Below are 15613 nucleotides of genomic sequence, written 5' to 3'. Positions count from 1 at the left end.
GTGCTAGTTCTGTCCTAGACACGCGAGAACAGACGTGCTAGTTCTGTCCTAGACACGGGAGAGCAGACGTGTTAGTTCTGTCCTAGACACGGGAGAGCAGACGTGTTAGTTCTGTCCTAGACACGCGAGAACAGACGTGCTAGTTCTGTCCTAGACACACGAGAGCAGACGGGCTAGTTCTGTCCTAGACACGCGAGAACAGACGTGCTAGTTCTGTCCTAGACACGGGAGAGCAGACGTGTTAGTTCTGTCCTAGACATGGGAGAGCAGACGTGCTAGTTCTATCCTAGACACGCGAGAGCAGTCGTGCTAGTTCTGTCCTAGACACACGAGAACAGACGTGTTAGTTCTGTCCTAGACATGGGAGAGCAGACGTGCTAGTTCTATCCTAGACACGGGAGAGCAGACGTGTTAGTTCTGTCCTAGACACACGAGAACAGACGTGCTAGTTCTGTCCTAGACACGCGAGAACAGACGTGCTAGTTCTGTCCTAGACACGCGAGAACAGACGTGCTAGTTCTGTCCTAGACACGCGAGAACAGACGTGCTAGTTCTGTCCTAGACACGGGAGAACAGACGTGCTGGTTCTGTCCTAGACACACGAGAGCAGACGTGTTAGTTCTGTCCTAGACACACGAGAACAGACGTGCTGGTTCTGTCCTAGACACGGGAGAGCAGCCGCATCGGTGCCCCTCCCACCTTTAGGGAGGGTGGCGTTCACGTCTGTCAGGGAAAGTCCTGAGGTCGCGCCAGGCCTGTCTGCCATCCTGACCCGGGTCCCCGCTGCCCGTCTGGAGCTCTGGGCAGGTGAACAGGGACCTCCGTCCACGCGTGTGGCTGTAGCTGCGCCCAAATGCCGTCACACTGTGCGTCGTCTTGGGGTTGGGCTCTCCTTCCAGCCGTGTGTGTGGCTCAAGGTCACAGCGTGGACGCGTGGACGCCGCAGGCTCTTTATCCTCCGCGGCTGTCCCCGGAGGCACCCGACTGACCTCCTTCCCCCGTGCCTGGGCCGCAGGGGGCCGTGTGCCGGCCACTCGCCGTTTCTCCGCGGCTCAGCTGGAGGCGCAGCCCCGGCCCGAGCTCTGCCTCCTCCCTCCTCGGGCAGGCAGGGCCCTCACGTGTCGCTGAGCCCAGCGCGTGCGGGTCCACCGCCCTCCTTCCCTCTCCTGTCACCCTGCTGTGCTGTCTCAGTGACCGTCCGTGGGAGGTCTGGTGGGTCCTGAGTCACCCCTGACCCGTGAGGTCACGGTGGGCCCTGAGTCACCCCTGACCTCTGAGGTCACAGTGGGTCCTGAGTCACCCCTGACCTCTGAGGTCACAGTGCGTCCAGAGTCACCCCTGACCTGTGAGGTCACGGTGAGTCCTGAGTCACCCCTGACCTGTGAGGTCACGGTGGGTCCTGAGTCACCCCTGACCTGTGAGGTCATGGTGCGTCCAGTGTCACCCCTGACCTCTGAGGTCACGGTGCGTCCAGAGTCACCCCTGACCTCTGAGGTCATGGTGCATCCAGAGTCACCCCTGACCTGTGAGGTCACGGTGCGTCCAGAGTCACCCCTGACCCGTGAGGTCACGGTGCGTCCAGAGTCACCCCTGACCCGTGTTATCCCGGTGCCTCTGCTGCGTTCGGGAAGAGCCTGAACTTGGGAAGTGTGGGTGCTGAGACTGGTCCTCAAGACGGTTGGTCCCGGGTCCCTGCAGTTCACGTGGATTTTGGCATCGGCTCTCGGTGTCGGGACCCGCCTGGCGTGCCCGAGCTGGCACTGCATGTGGCTGTGTGTGTGGAGCGTGTGCGGCTTAACAGCACGGAGTCCTCCGTGCTCGCTCGTGCGATGCCCTCCGGTCCCGTCACAGGTCTGACTCCTGAAACACGGCCCAGCCTGCAGGTGTGCGTGTCCCACCCGTTTGTGGCTTGTTCGCGGCATCACCTTCTCCACGTGGCTGGAGCGGGAGGCGTCTGGTCTTCCGTCCGGCGGCTCCGGGGGTGTGGCTGCAGTCAGCGGGGGGGGGGGGGGGGGGGGGGGTCTGCTGCCCGCGGCTCCTGACCTCCTGGGTTCGTCCGCCGATGGGACGTGGTGCTGCCTGTTGTTCGTTGTCTGGAACGTTTCCATTGAAGTCAGAGAGGAAGGGGGAGGGAGGGAGGGAGGGAGAGAGGGAGAGAACCATCCACGAGGAGGGAGCATCCTGGACCGGCTGCCTCCTGCACCCCCCTCCCGGTGAGCACCCTTCCTGGCCTGGCGGGCGCGGTGTTCCCGGGTCTGTGCGGGCCTCCCGGGCCTGTGGTTCCGTCTTACTCTGCTGAGCCGTGAAGGGACACCCACACCTGCTCGCTCGGTGAACAGCGGCCGGCCTTCCTGCGGCGAGGCCCCGGGCGGGCGCGTGGTGAGCCTCCCGCTGCTGCCGGTTCCGGGCCGGCTCTTTCTCACGGTTCCTGCGTCGTGGTCGTGAGAGGCCGGTTCCCAGCTGCCTGGCGATTCCTTCGGCGGGTCTGGTTTCCACGGCGACGGGAGCAAACAGCCGGTGGCCACCGTCGCTCCGACCCTGCGCCCACGTGGCCGAGTAGGAGCCGTGTTTGGGGGGGAGGGCTGGCGTGACTTCGCCGACCGTAGACAGGGACCCGTGCGGCGAGGAGCCGCGTGGGGAGGGTCCCCTCCTTTTCACCGCTGTCGGCTGTGGAGGTGACGCTGCCGTGGAGCCTGTGTGTTTGGCGTGTCACGCCGTGTCTGAGCGTCCCTGGAGCGTGTTCTGTAAGCAGGGTGCCGCGTCCCAGGGTGACCGCCGTGTGATCCTGTGGTCCCCCCCACACACAGGGCTGCACCCCGTCACTGTCACGTGTGGGCGAGTCCCGTGCGGCTCCGGCAGGCGTGTCCCTGGTCGGCCTGCGCTCCCCAGGGGAACGGGTCTCGGGCGCTGGTGGCTGTGAAACTCCCCGCGTCTGCGAGGCCAGCGCTGCGCCTCCGGGTGCCCGTCCGGGTGCCCGTCCGGGTGCCCGTGGGCCGTGTCGTGGTCAAGGCTGACGAGGGCACCTCCCTCTCGCCCCCGACTCCCTGGAACAGGCTGAGGGACCACGTCCCTGCACACCACCTCCCGGCCACTCGGCCTCCTCCTCACCTCGCCTCCTCGGGACGCGCCCCCTAGGATTTCCGGTTCTGGAGCCCAGGGGTACGTGTTCCCGAAACCGCATTGGCCAGTTCACACGTGTATTACCCCGAGCTCTCCCTCCTCCGTCTGTGACGTTCGATGCTAAGGTACCTGCACGGAGACCCTCCCCCCTGGACCTTCACGTCTGCTCCTTGTGGCTCCCCTTCGAGGCGTCTCGGCTCCCGGGCCACCAACTCCCATCCCATGCGTTTCTGCCTCGTCTTTGTCGGTCTCTTTTCTTCCTTTTTTTTGGCGAATTCTCTCCCAAGAACATTTTTTCTGTTGATTTTTCAGAGAGTGGAAGTGAGGGGGGCAGAGAGGAACATGGATGTGAGAGAGAGACATCGATCAGTTGCCTCCCACACACGCCCCGACCGGGGCCGGGGGTCGAATGTGCCACCCAGGTACGTGCCCTCGACCGGGAATCGAACCCGTGACCCTCGGTGCCTGAGCCAACACTCTAACCACTGACCTGCCCGGCCAGGGTGGTTTCCAGCTGTCCCGTGTCCGCTGGTCACAAGACTCGGGCGCACACGTGTGCGTTCCCTGGGGTGACACACACCTCAGGTGGAACTGCTGGGTCGTGGTGACTGTGTGTCTGATTTTACACGACGCTGAGGCTGTGTGCCGAGCGGCAGTGAGGAGCCGGCTGTCCTATGTGACCCTCGGACCCGCCGAGGTCACTGTTGTAGGCTCGGCCGCGTGTGAAGGAGCCGCCGCCCCTGACGATCACGGGGGAGCCACTGTGTGTTTCTGTCCTCCGTGGTCTTTCTGTCTGACAGGTGTCCTGGGCACAGTCCGTGGCTAGACACCAGTTTAGCGTGTACAGTTACATGAGGGACACTTCTAGCCCGGTTTAGTGTGTACAGTTACACACAGCACGCATGTGTCCCGGGACACTTCCAGCCCAGTTTAGTGTGTACAGTTACACACAGCACGCGTGTGTCCCGGGACACTTCCAGCCCGGTTTAGCGTGTACAGTTACACACAGCACGCGTGTGTCCCGGGACACTTCCAGCCCGGTTTAGCGTGTACAGTTACACACAGCACGCGTGTGTCCCGGGACACTTCCAGCCCGGTTTAGCGTGTACAGCTACACGAGGTGCCTGTGTGTGTCTGTGTGTCTATTCCCGAAGCTGCAGGCCCGTCGCTGAGAGCACCCCCCTCCCCCCGCGACACCCCTGTGGCTGGTTCTGAGCCCCAGCGTCTCCGCTGCTCACGGGCCGTCCTGCGCCGTGTGGGGGGACGGGCCTCCTCCCGTCGCGCCCCTGTGAGCAGTGCGGTGGTTCCTCAAGTTATTTGTGTCTGACGTGTTCCGGGGGCAGGTCCGGGAGACGTGTGCGTCCGACACGCTTCTCCCGGCTCCTGGCCCACCTTCCCTTCCCTTCCCCTCACTTGGGACTGCAGACGTCTATCCTGTTGATGGAGTGTGTGTCCGTCCACCCTCTTCTTCGTGACTCATACGTGCACCCTGTGTGGGACCTGCACACGAGGCCTCTGTGCCCCTCGGCTGCGTCTCGGGGTTCATACGTGTATCCCCTGTGGGACCTGCACACGAGGCCTCTGTGCCCCTCGGCTGCGTCTCGGGGTTCATACGTGTGTCCCGTGTGGAACCTGCACACCAGGCCTCTGTGTCCCTTGGGGGGGCTCATGGGCACCGAGGGGCCTAAGACCCCATGCCCTCAGGGTCTCGCTCTGGGTCCCTGCTTACCAGGGGTTGACCTTTGACCTGGTGTGGCCTTCGTTCCGGTCACGTTGTCCAGAGTCGTTGGCTTTTCCTGATCTTCCCCTCGAACCAGCTTTTCGTTCGGGCTTTTCCTCCCATGATGCTCTGCTGCATCGGTTCCCGTCCCTTCAACACACGCTCTGTCCGGCTGCCGTGGGTCCCGTCCCCACTCCCAGGCCCTGCCCGCGGCAGCCGGGGGTCAGCCGGTCCTGTTGGCGCCGTCACACGTGCGCTGGCAGCTTCCTCCCAGCGCGGCCTCCACACGCCAGCTGCCCGCCATCCTCCTTCCGTGACGACTGAATCTGCGGGTCCTCCACACACGCCAGCTGCCCGCCATCCTCCTTCCGTGACGGCTGAATCTGCGTGTCCTCCACACGCCAGCTGCCCGCCATCCTCCTTCCGTGACGGCTGAATCTGCGTGTCCTCCACACGCCAGCTGCCCGCCGTCCTCCTTCCGTGACGGCTGAATCTGCGTGTCCTCCACACGCCAGCTGCCCGCCATCCTCCTTCCGTGACGGCTGATGCTGCGTGTCCTCCACACACCAGCTGCCCGCATCCTCCTTCCGTGACGGCTGAATCTGCGTGTCGTGTGACCCCCTCCCCCACGAGGCCTTAGATTTTGTCGTTTCCGTCTCACAGTCGGCTGCTTCCTGCTCACCCTCTTGTGACGGATTCTGACTGAACTCGATGGCGGGGCCTGCGACTCCGTCCCTGAGTCACTGGGCGCCTCTAGGGGCCTGGGAGGGTCCCTCCGTCCACGCCCCTGAGCGTCCCCGCCCCTGAGCGCGAGAAGCCTCGTCGGCTCCAAGTGCCAGTCCCTCGGGGTTCACTGGGGTTTCAGGGTTTGCGTTTCTGAAGATTCCGTCCTGCTCTGCCTGGTGTCATATGCGGGGGGGGGTGCCCCGTATGGAGGGGGGTGCTGATATCATATGGAGGGGGTGCCCTGTATGGAGAGGGTGCTGATATGGAGGGGGTGCCCCGTATGGAGGGGGGTGCTGATATGGAGGGGGTGCTGATATGGAGGGGGTGCCCCGTATGGAGAGGGTGCTGATATGGAGGGGGTGCTGATGTGGAGGGGGTGCTGAGCCACCCAATCACGTGTTTTCCTGCCCTGCGCCCCACATGGCCCTGCCCGTGGCCCTGAGTGGGGTGTCCCTCTGATCGTTCCTCAGCCCCCCTCACGCCCTCCGCTGAGCCTCCTTCCTCGCAAGGGGCCCTCTCGCCTTGGGGCCGCTGGCCCGAACGCTGTTTGTCGGGGTGGCTGGACCCCCAGCGGGAAGAAGCCCAGCCCCCGAGGGGAAACTCTCTCCTTTGTCCACACGCTGGACACGTCCCCTCACAGGTGGCTCGGTGCCCCACCAGCTGGCTGTCCCCGCTCAGCAGTCCCCCCAGGGCACGCTCAGCCCCGAGGCCGCCCCCACCTCAGACGCACCCGAGTCCCCGGGTGTCACCTGTGCTTCTGGCCGACCAGCTAAGAATTGAGGGGTTCCAGCACCCCCTCCTGCTCCTGTAACTGCTCCGGCGGCTGCCAGAACTCGGGAACACGGCCTGCCCTGGCCGGGTTATGAGAGGGCACAGGGGACACGGGGAGGAGATGCAGGGAAGGTGGGCAGGCCCCACGCACAGCTCTGTCCCCGAACTGGGGGTGCGCCCCCTCCTGGCCCTCTGCGCCCCGGGATGCGCCCTGGTGTCTCCCTGAGTGAGGACGGAGCGCTCACCCCCTGCGCCCCGGATGCGCCTGGTCTCCCTGTGGGAGCGGAGGGAGCGCTCACCCTCTGCGCCCCGGATGCGCCCTAGTGTCTCCCTGTGGGAGCGGAGGGAGCGCTCACGCCCTGCGCCCCGGATGCGCCCTGGTGTCTCCCTGTGGGAGCGGAGGGAGCGCTCACGCCCTGCGCCCCGGATGCGCCCTGCTGTTCCCGTGGTGTTGGGGGCGCAGGACGCTCACCCCCTGCCCCGCCCGCCCGCAGGCCTGCGGCTGCCCGCTGTACTGGAAGGGGCCGCTCTTCTGTGCCGCCGGGGGAGAGCGCACCGGCTCCGTCTCCGTCCACAAGTTCGTCGCCATGTGGAGGAAGTGAGTGCCTCTTCCGGGCGGGGCGGGGCGGGGCGGGGCGGAGGAGGGATGGGCTGGGGAGGAGGGAGGGGGAGGGGAGGGGCGGGGCCTAGGCCAGCCCTCCGTCAGGGCCCCTCCTGCTGGGGCGGCGGTGAGGGCTGGGCAGGCGCGCGGACACCAGGAGTGAGGACGGACCGCCCTCTGCGCCCAGGATCCTGCAGAACTGCCACGACGAGGCCACGCGGTTCGTGCACCTGCTCATGAGCCCGGGCTGCGGCTACCTGGTGCAGGAGGACTTCGTCCCCTTCCTGCAGGTGGGCCCCCGCGCTCCCCGTCCACACCGCGTGTCCACTCCACAGGCCCTCCCCGTCCACACCGCGTGCACCTCACCTGTCCACACCCCGTGTCCACTCCACAGGCCCTCCCCGTCCACATCGCATGCACCTCCCCATGTCCACACCCCATGTCCACACTGTGTCCACTCCACAGGCCCTCCCCGTCCACACCCTGTAAAAACACCGCGTGCACCTCCCCACGTGCACACCGTGTCCACTCCACAGGCCCTCCCCGTCCACACCGCGTGCACCTCACCTGTCCACACCCCGTGTCCACACCCCGTGCACCTCACCATGTCCATTCCACAGGCCCTCCCCGTCCACACCCCGTGTCCACTCCACAGGCCCTCCCCATCCACACCGCGTGCACCTCACCGCGTGCACCTCCCCGTGTCCACACTGCATGTCCACACCCCACGTCTACACCCCATGCACCTCACTGTGTCCATTCCACAGGCCCTCCCTGTGTCCACACCCCGTGTCCACTCCACAGGCCCTCCCCGTCCACATCGCATGCACTTCCCCGTGTCCACACCCCACGTCCACACTGTGTCCACTCCACAGGCCCTCCGTGTCCACACTGCATGCACCTCACACATGCCCCCACCCTGTCTACACCACACGCCTCCCCCCTTCTCCCGTGTGCTCAGCGTGCAGATCACACAGGCTGGGAGCCTGGCTCCCCCCTCGGGGCCGTCTCCCTCGGGGTGCCCCGGGGTGGGGGGTGGGAGCTGGCTCAGGGACAGCCCCTCAAACCTCATGTGGACAAGGGCACACATGTCCCCCCAGACCCTGACCTGTGGGCTGGGGTCCGTGGGAGGAGGGGGAGCACCCTGGGCGTGGCTCGCCCCCTGAACCAGGTCGCGGGACACAGGACGTGGCTGAGCAGATGCTGAGGTGTCACTCACTCACGGGGTTCAGGGTGCATGGTGTGTCCCTGGGACTCCCTAGTCTGAGAGGCCCTGGCACGTCCCAGCTGCCCCGGCAGAGGGATGGTGAGGCCCAGGGACTAGTTCTCCTGTTGGAGTGGGGGGTGGGGGGAGTTCTCCTGTGGGAGAGGGGGGTGGGGGGAGTTCTCCTGTGGGAGAGGGGGGTGGGGGGAGTTCTCTTGTGGGAGTGGGGGGTGGGGGGAGTTCTCCTGTGGGAGAGGGGGGTGGGCTCTCCTGCAGCGGGGCGGGGGTTCCCTGTGCTCCCCTGTGTGTGCATGAGCGGGACAAGGAGTGAGAGGTGCTTCCCTGACCCACCCCGGCTCTCGGCCTTGGACCCCACGGTCTTACACCCCTCACGTCCGCGACTGTGAGCAGCAGGCACATTCCCAGGAGGGAACAGTGCAGGGCTTGGGTGGCGTGGGGGAGCCCCCAGGGTGCAGAGGGGAGTGTGGGAGCCCCCAGGGTGCAGAGGGGAGTGTGGGGGCCCCCAGGGTGCAGAGGGGAGTGTGGGGGCCCCCAGGGTGCAGAGGGGAGTGTGGGGGCCCCAGGGTGCAGAGGGGAGTGTGGGGAGCCCCCTGGGTGCAGAGGGGAGTGTGGGGCCCCCAGGGTGCAGAGGGGAGTGTGGGGGAGCCCCCAGGGTGCAGAGGGGAGTGTGGGGGAGCCCCCAGGGTGCAGAGGGGAGTGTGGGGGAGCCCCCAGGGTGCAGAGGGGAGTGTGGGGGCCCCCAGGGTGCAGAGGGGAGTGTGGGGGCCCCAGGGTGCAGAGGGGAGTGTGGGGAGCCCCCTGGGTGCAGAGGGGAGTGTGGGGCCCCCAGGGTGCAGAGGGGAGTGTGGGGGAGCCCCCAGGGTGCAGAGGGGGAGTGTGGGGGCCCCCAGGGTGCAGAGGGGAGTGTGGGGGCCCCCAGGGTGCAGAGGGGAGTGTGGGGAGCCCCCTGGGTGCAGAGGGGAGTGTGGGGCCCCCAGGGTGTAGAGGGGAGTGTGGGGGAGCCCCCAGGGTGCAGAGGGGAGTGTGGGGCCCCCAGGGTGCAGAGGGGAGTGTGGGGGAGCCCCCAGGGTGCAGAGGGGAGTGGGGGAGCCCCCAGGGTGCAGAGGGGAGTGTGGGGGCCCCCAGGGTGCAGAGGGGAGTGTGGGGGCCCCCAGGGTGCAGAGGGGAGTGTGGGGGCCCCCAGGGTGCAGAGGGGAGTGGGGGAGCCCCCAGGGTGCAGAGGGGAGTGGGGGGGCCCCAGGGTGCAGAGGGGGAGTGTGGGGGCCCCCAGGGTGCAGAGGGGAGTGTGGGGGCCCCCAGGGTGCAGAGGGGAGTGGGGGGGCCCCCAGGGTGCAGAGGGGAGTGGGGGAGCTCTGGCGCCTCATGTGCTGGCGGGCCGTCTCCCTGCAGGACGTGGTGAACACACACCCGGGCCTGGCGTTCCTGAAGGCGGCGTCGGAGTTCCACTCGCGCTACATCACCACCGTGAGTCCCGGGCAGGCCAGCCCCACGCGGTGAGGGAGCACCGGTCACGGCCATCTCTCCAAGGCCGTCCCTCGGTCCGTCCCTCACTGCAGCTGCGCCGTCCCCTCACTGGGGCTCCTGCCAGCGGTGATGAGGGGCGGACCTCTGGGCCCCAAGAACCAGGCATCGCGGGCTCTCCCCGGGCACAGCGGGCTCTCCCCGGGCACAGCGGGCTCTCCCCGGCCACAGCGGGCTCTCCATGGGCACACGGGCTCTCCCTGCACACAGTGGGCTCTCCCCAGGCACAGCGGGCTCTCCCCGGGCACAGCGGGCTCTCCCCGGGCACAGCGGGCTCTCCCAGGCACAGCGGGCTCTCCCCGGGCACAGCGGGCTCTCCCCGCGCACAGCGGGCTCTCCCCGCGCACAGCGGGCTCTCCCCGGGCACAGCGGGCTCTCCCTGGGCAGAGCAGGGCCTGGGGAGGACGGTGTGGCCCTCTCCTGGGTCTGCCTCCGGCCCAGCCCGGCCTGAGCGAGAGCTGAAGTGTCTGCTTCCAGCTCTGCTGGGCGCCCCGGTCCCGTAACACATGAACACACACGTGAGGAGCCGTGTGCCCTCACCCTAGACTCCGCACGCTGCCCTCGCGGTCCCCGGGGTCGTCCCTGTCCCCAGCACGCGAGGCTTATGGTCACTCCTTCTGACCTCACAGCCCAGACCGTGCGGGTCGTCCTGGACAGGGACGGGTGAGGGTTAGGATAGGGCAGGCGAGGGGTCCTCTGGGTGAGGGTGAGGGTGAGGGTGAGGGTGAGGGAGAGGAAGGGCAGGTGAGGATTGTCCTGGGTGGGGACAGGTGAGGGTGAGAGGTAAGGGCAGGTGAGGGGACGTCCTGGGGGAGGGAAGGTGGGGGTTAGGATAGGGCAGGTGAGGGGTCCTCTGGGTGAGGGACGCCAGGTGAGGACGGAGGAGCCCAGGCTGGGAGCTGGGGGCAGAGCTGAGCCCTGGGAGGGAGGAGTCACGGTCCGGCCTTGACTTCCTGCCTGTGCCCTGCTACCAGGGAAGTGTGTTCAGAGCTTTTCTTTTTTAACAAAAGCAGCTGCGAGCACTTGCAGCCTTTCAGGCTCTGCCACGGCCCCTCGTGGCTCCTGTGTGTGCCCCCAGCCCCCCCCACCCCCCCACCCCCCCCACCCCACCCCACCCCCCGCCCGCCCCCTCCAGTGTGGCCGAGGCAGCCCCCTGTCCCCTGCTGCCTCCCTGCTGCCGGCAGGCCTCATCCCTGGCCCAGGGCCTCCCGTGGGGAGCGGGCGCCCCCTGCTGGCGACGTGGGTTCCTGCAGCCCCCGCGCCGCTGAGCTTCCCCTCCGGCAGGTCATCCAGCGGATCTTCTACACGGTCAACCGGTCCTGGTCCGGGAGGATCACGTGTGCCGAGCTCCGGAGGAGCTCCTTCCTGCAGGTGGGGCTGCGGGCGGGGGGCTGGGCCAGCACCCACCTCACCTCCCTCCTTCCACCCGTCCATCCTTCCTTCCACCCGTCCATCCTTCCTTCCACCCGTCCATCCTTCCTTCCACCCGTCCATCCTTCCACTGGTGGGGAGCATGGGCCCAGCACCCACCTCACCTCCCTCCTTCCACCCGTCCATCCTTCCTTCCACCCGTCCATCCTTCCACTGGTGGGGGGCATGGGCCCAGCACCCACCTCACCTCCCTCCTTCCACCCGTCCATCCTTCCGTCCACCTCTCCTTCCTCCCATCCATCCGTCCGTCTGTCCATCCTTCCTTCCGCCGGTCCAGGAGGCACAGCGGAGGGCCTGGGAGTGGGCCCAGGAGGCTGTGGGGACGTGTGGGCGTGGGGGATGAGGACAAGGCTCTGTGTGGGTCCCCAGCACCGTGCTCGTTGAGGCGGGCGCCCTGACCCGGCGCTGTGCTCCCGACCTCGAACTGGTCCCAGTTCTGAGCCTCAGCTCCTGTGAGCTTCTGGGGTCCTCCCCACCGCGCCCCCCGTGGGAGGCCGTGCCCGGACCCGCAGCCCATGCTTGGGTGTGTCTGCAGAACGTGGCGCTGCTGGAGGAGGAGGCGGACATCAACCAGCTGACGGAGTTCTTCTCCTACGAGCACTTCTACGTCATCTACTGCAAGTTCTGGGAGCTGGACACGGACCACGACCTGCTCATCGGCCAGCAGGACCTGGCCCGGCACAATGACCACGGTGAGCGGGACGTGCCGGGGACACGGCAGATGGGGACGGGACGGGGCAGGTGTGTGTGCACAGAGGGGACGGGGCAGGTGTGTGTGCACAGAGGGGACGGGGCAGGTGTGTGTGCACAGAGGGGACGGGGCAGGTGTGTGCACAGAGGGGACGGGGCAGGTGTGTGTGCACAGAGGGGACGGGGCAGGTGTGTGCACAGGGGACGGGGCAGGTGTGTGTGCACAGAGGGGACGGGGCAGGTGTGTGCACAGAGGGGACGGGGCAGGTGTGTGTGCACAGAGGGGACGGGGCAGGTGTTGGCACCCCGGCCTCCGCATTTCAGACCCCCCCTCCCCCCCCCCGCTAAAGTGCAGGGCACTCACCCCGTCTCTCCCCCACCCAGCCATCTCCACCAAGATGATCGAGAGGGTCTTCTCGGGAGCCGTGACGCGGTACGTCTCTCAGGCGCGTTCCCTCCCGCGGGCACGGCCCTTCTCTGCGCGTCCAGCTCTGCCTCCCTCCCCTCCTGCGCGTGTCCTGCTCGGACAGGGGGTGACTGTCTCCTGAGGGCCCGACAGGGCAACATGGCGGTTACATGTCACACAAGGTCATAAATAAGGACACGTGTCCCCTGAGGTCACGGGGCACACCTTTCTCACACAAGGTCATGGGTGAGAGGGGTATTCATACCTGTCACACAGGGTCACGGGTGAGGGGACACACACCTGTCACACAGGGTCACAGGTGAGGGGACACACAGCTGTCACACAGGGTCACAGGTGAGGGGACACACAGCTGTCACACAGGGTCGCTGGTCATACAGGAGACACACATCGTGGTCACGTGAGTTGCTAGTAAGGGAACCCATGGTGGTGGCGTGTCAGGGCCAGGCGTCTGAGGGACCAGGAGCCCCCGGAGGCTGAGGCGCTGTGAGCGAGGCCCCGGCTGTCACTACCCCACCAGGTCCCAGGGGCCCCTCCCCGTGGGGACCGAGCTCCCAACAGGTGGACGGGGCTCCCTCCTGGAGCCGCTCCCCACGGTCCCGTCTCGCTCCTCCCATCCTGTCTCCCTCACTCCCGTCTTGCCCCCGTCTCGCTCCGCTCCCCACGCTCCCGTCTCGCTCCCCCTGTCCTGTCTCACTTACTCCCGTCTCGCCCCCATCTCGGCTCCAGAGGCAGGAAGGTGCAGAAGGAGGGGAAGATCAGCTACGCCGACTTCGTGTGGTTCCTGATCTCCGAGGAGGACAAGAAAACCCCCACCAGGTGGGCGTGCGCCCTGCGTCCTCGTCCTCGTCCTCCTGCTGGGGGTGGGCAGCGCGGCGAGCAGCCATCTCTGCTCGAGGGAGCCCCCTGGGAGCCATGGGGGGCTCGGTCCCAGGTGGCCCGTCCCAGATGGGATCAGTCCTGGGGGCCATTGCCCGGCAGACTTGGTCCCAGGAGGGTGGGTCCCGGGAGGGACTTGGTCTGGGGGGTGGGTCCCGGGTGCCCCGCTGATGGCCCCGCCCGGGCAGCATCGAGTACTGGTTCCGCTGCATGGACCTGGACGGGGACGGGGCGCTGTCCATGTTCGAGCTGGAGCACTTCTACGAGGAGCAGAGCCGCCGGCTGGACTGCATGGGCATCGAGGCCCTGCCCTTCGAGGACTGCCTGTGCCAGATGCTGGACCTGGTCAAGCCGCAGAGCCCAGGTCGGCCGGGCACCCGGGGGACGCCTCTGTGGGGCCCATGTGAGGGGGGATGCCCTCTGTGGGGGGGACACCTCTGTGGGGTGCCCTGGGGGGACGCCCTCTGCGGGGGGGACACCTCTGTGGGGGGGACGCCCTCGGCGGGGGGGACACCTCTGTGGGGTGCCCTGGGGGGACGCCCTCTGGGGGGCCCACGTGAGTTGGGGACACCGTATGGGGGATGCCCTGAGGAGGGTGCCCCTGTGTGTGGGGGACACGGTGGGGGACAGGCCACCTGGAAGGACCCAGGACCCCTGAGGTCAGACAGACAGACAGACAGACAGACAGACAGGGGGTGGATCATCTTGGGTGGATCTGGGCCTTGGGACTGGACCTCCTGGGACCTGCGTTCTCTCCTGTGGGGTCCCTGGTCCCAGCAGTTCAGGCTGTGGGCGCCCCCTGGTGGCCGGTGTCTCTTGTTTCCTGTTCTGTCTGCGGATGTCCCCCCGGGGGGCAGGGCTGTCCCCTCTGACCCCCCACCTCCACCCCCACCCCCACCCCCATCCAGGCTCCATCCTCCCCTCTGCCCCCCCTCCCCCCACCCCCATTCAGGCTCCATCCTCCCCTCTGCCCCCCCTCCCCCACACCCCCTCCACACTCCCCACCGGTTCCGACTCCATCCTCCCCTGGACAACCTCCTGCGTCGGTCACATCTCGTGTCAGGAAACTAGCTGTGCTGGGATTTTGGGGGCACGACCCAGGTGTGAGACCCCCTGAGAGCGTGCTGACCGTGACCCCGCTCCCGCCCCCGCCCCCAGGGAAGATCACGCTGCGAGACCTGAAGCGCTGCAAGCTGGCCAACGTCTTCTTCGACACCTTCTTCAACATCGAGAAGTACCTGGACCACGAGCAGAAGGAGCAGGTGTCCCTCCTGAGGGTGAGTGATGGGGGGCGGTCCCTCCTGAGGGCGAGTGAGGGGGGTCCCTGCTGAGGGCGAGTGAGGGGGGGGTGAGGGGGGTCCCTCCTGAGGGCGAGTGAGGGGGGGGGTCCCTGCTGAGGGCGAGTGAGGGGGGTCCCTCCTGAGGGTGTGATGGGGGGGGTCCCTCCTGAGGGCGAGTGAGGGGGCCTGGAGCGCAGGGCCGGGCGCTGTGGCCGTGTCCACCCCGTGCCACACGCGTGCCCCACAGGAGACGGAGACGGAGGGCCCTGAGCTGTCGGACTGGGAGAGGTACGCGGCCGAGGAGTACGACCTGCTGGTGGCCGAGGAGGCTGCCGGGGATCCCTGGGACGACGGGTGAGCGGATGGGGAGGTGGGGGTGGTGAGACGGGGGGCCCCAGCACACAGGGATGACGGGCGAGGTCCCAACCCGGCCGCCCTGTCCCAGGCTCGGGGACCGCAGGTCCTTACTCACCGGGCGGCGGTCTTGGGGTGTCCCGGCTTCAGTTCCAGGCGGTTTCATGATCCGAAGCCACAGGGTCGTCCCCACGTGTGGGTGTGAGTCTTCCTCTCGACTTGTCCCTGGGCGCGGCTCTGGGCCCCGGGGTCCAGGAGCTCCCCATTGCCCCCCCCCACCCCCACACCCCCCACCCCGCGGGTCTGGGAAAGGCACCGGGGCAGGTCCTCACCCCGCCCCGCCCCCCTGCTTTTCATTCTCGCTGCCCACGGGGCGGGGACCATGTGAGGGGGTGCAGGCGGCTCCTGGTTCCGTCTCCCCTCCTCCCGCCGGGGTTCTTGTCATGGGGCCTCGGCCTCTCGAGGCGGGAGTGACCCCTGCCCCCTGGGGGTCGTCCTCACCTGCGTCCCCGACAGACTGGCAGCGGAGACCCCAGCCCATTGGGTGGTCCTGCTTGTGGGGCCGAGACCTGGCGGCCGAGCCTCAGCCAGAGGCCGTGTCTCCTGAGGGGGGTCCGCCTGGCGTCGGGGTGTCCGGGGGCCCTGCAACCGGGCAGCTCCCAGGCCTCTGGGTGTGAGGCTCCGAGGCCACGTTATGGCAGGCCCCACCCAGGCCGGCGTCTGTCCTGGAATCCGACTCTGGACTGCCCCCCGCCCCGCCCCCCATGACCTCCCACGTGGTCCAGGCCCCCATGTCCTCACTACCCCCCTTGTGTCCCCCGCCCCCCCCCCTGACCTCCCATGTGGTCCAGACCTCATGTCCTCACTACCC

The 15613-nt window shown here is 67.5% G+C and overlaps 1 protein-coding gene across 1 annotated transcript in view; it reads left to right on the top strand.

Annotated features, from left to right (window-relative positions):
• PPP2R3B (protein phosphatase 2 regulatory subunit B''beta) overlaps window positions 1-15613 on the top strand; it is a 31033-nt gene that overhangs the window by 14571 nt on the left and 849 nt on the right. The window contains exons 3-12 of the mRNA XM_080652528.1: window positions 6832-6935; window positions 7126-7228; window positions 9553-9627; window positions 10969-11055; window positions 11651-11807; window positions 12190-12238; window positions 12959-13048; window positions 13297-13472; window positions 14267-14385; window positions 14636-14742. Coding sequence (XP_080508654.1) covers window positions 6832-6935; window positions 7126-7228; window positions 9553-9627; window positions 10969-11055; window positions 11651-11807; window positions 12190-12238; window positions 12959-13048; window positions 13297-13472; window positions 14267-14385; window positions 14636-14742 — 1067 coding nt within the window. The remainder of the gene's footprint in view (window positions 1-6831; window positions 6936-7125; window positions 7229-9552; window positions 9628-10968; window positions 11056-11650; window positions 11808-12189; window positions 12239-12958; window positions 13049-13296; window positions 13473-14266; window positions 14386-14635; window positions 14743-15613) is intronic.

This window comes from Plecotus auritus (assembly GCF_963455305.1).
Source record: "Plecotus auritus genome assembly, chromosome: X".
Lineage (NCBI taxonomy): Eukaryota > Metazoa > Chordata > Mammalia > Chiroptera > Vespertilionidae > Plecotus > Plecotus auritus.
This window is presented reverse-complemented; position numbering and strand designations above follow the sequence as displayed.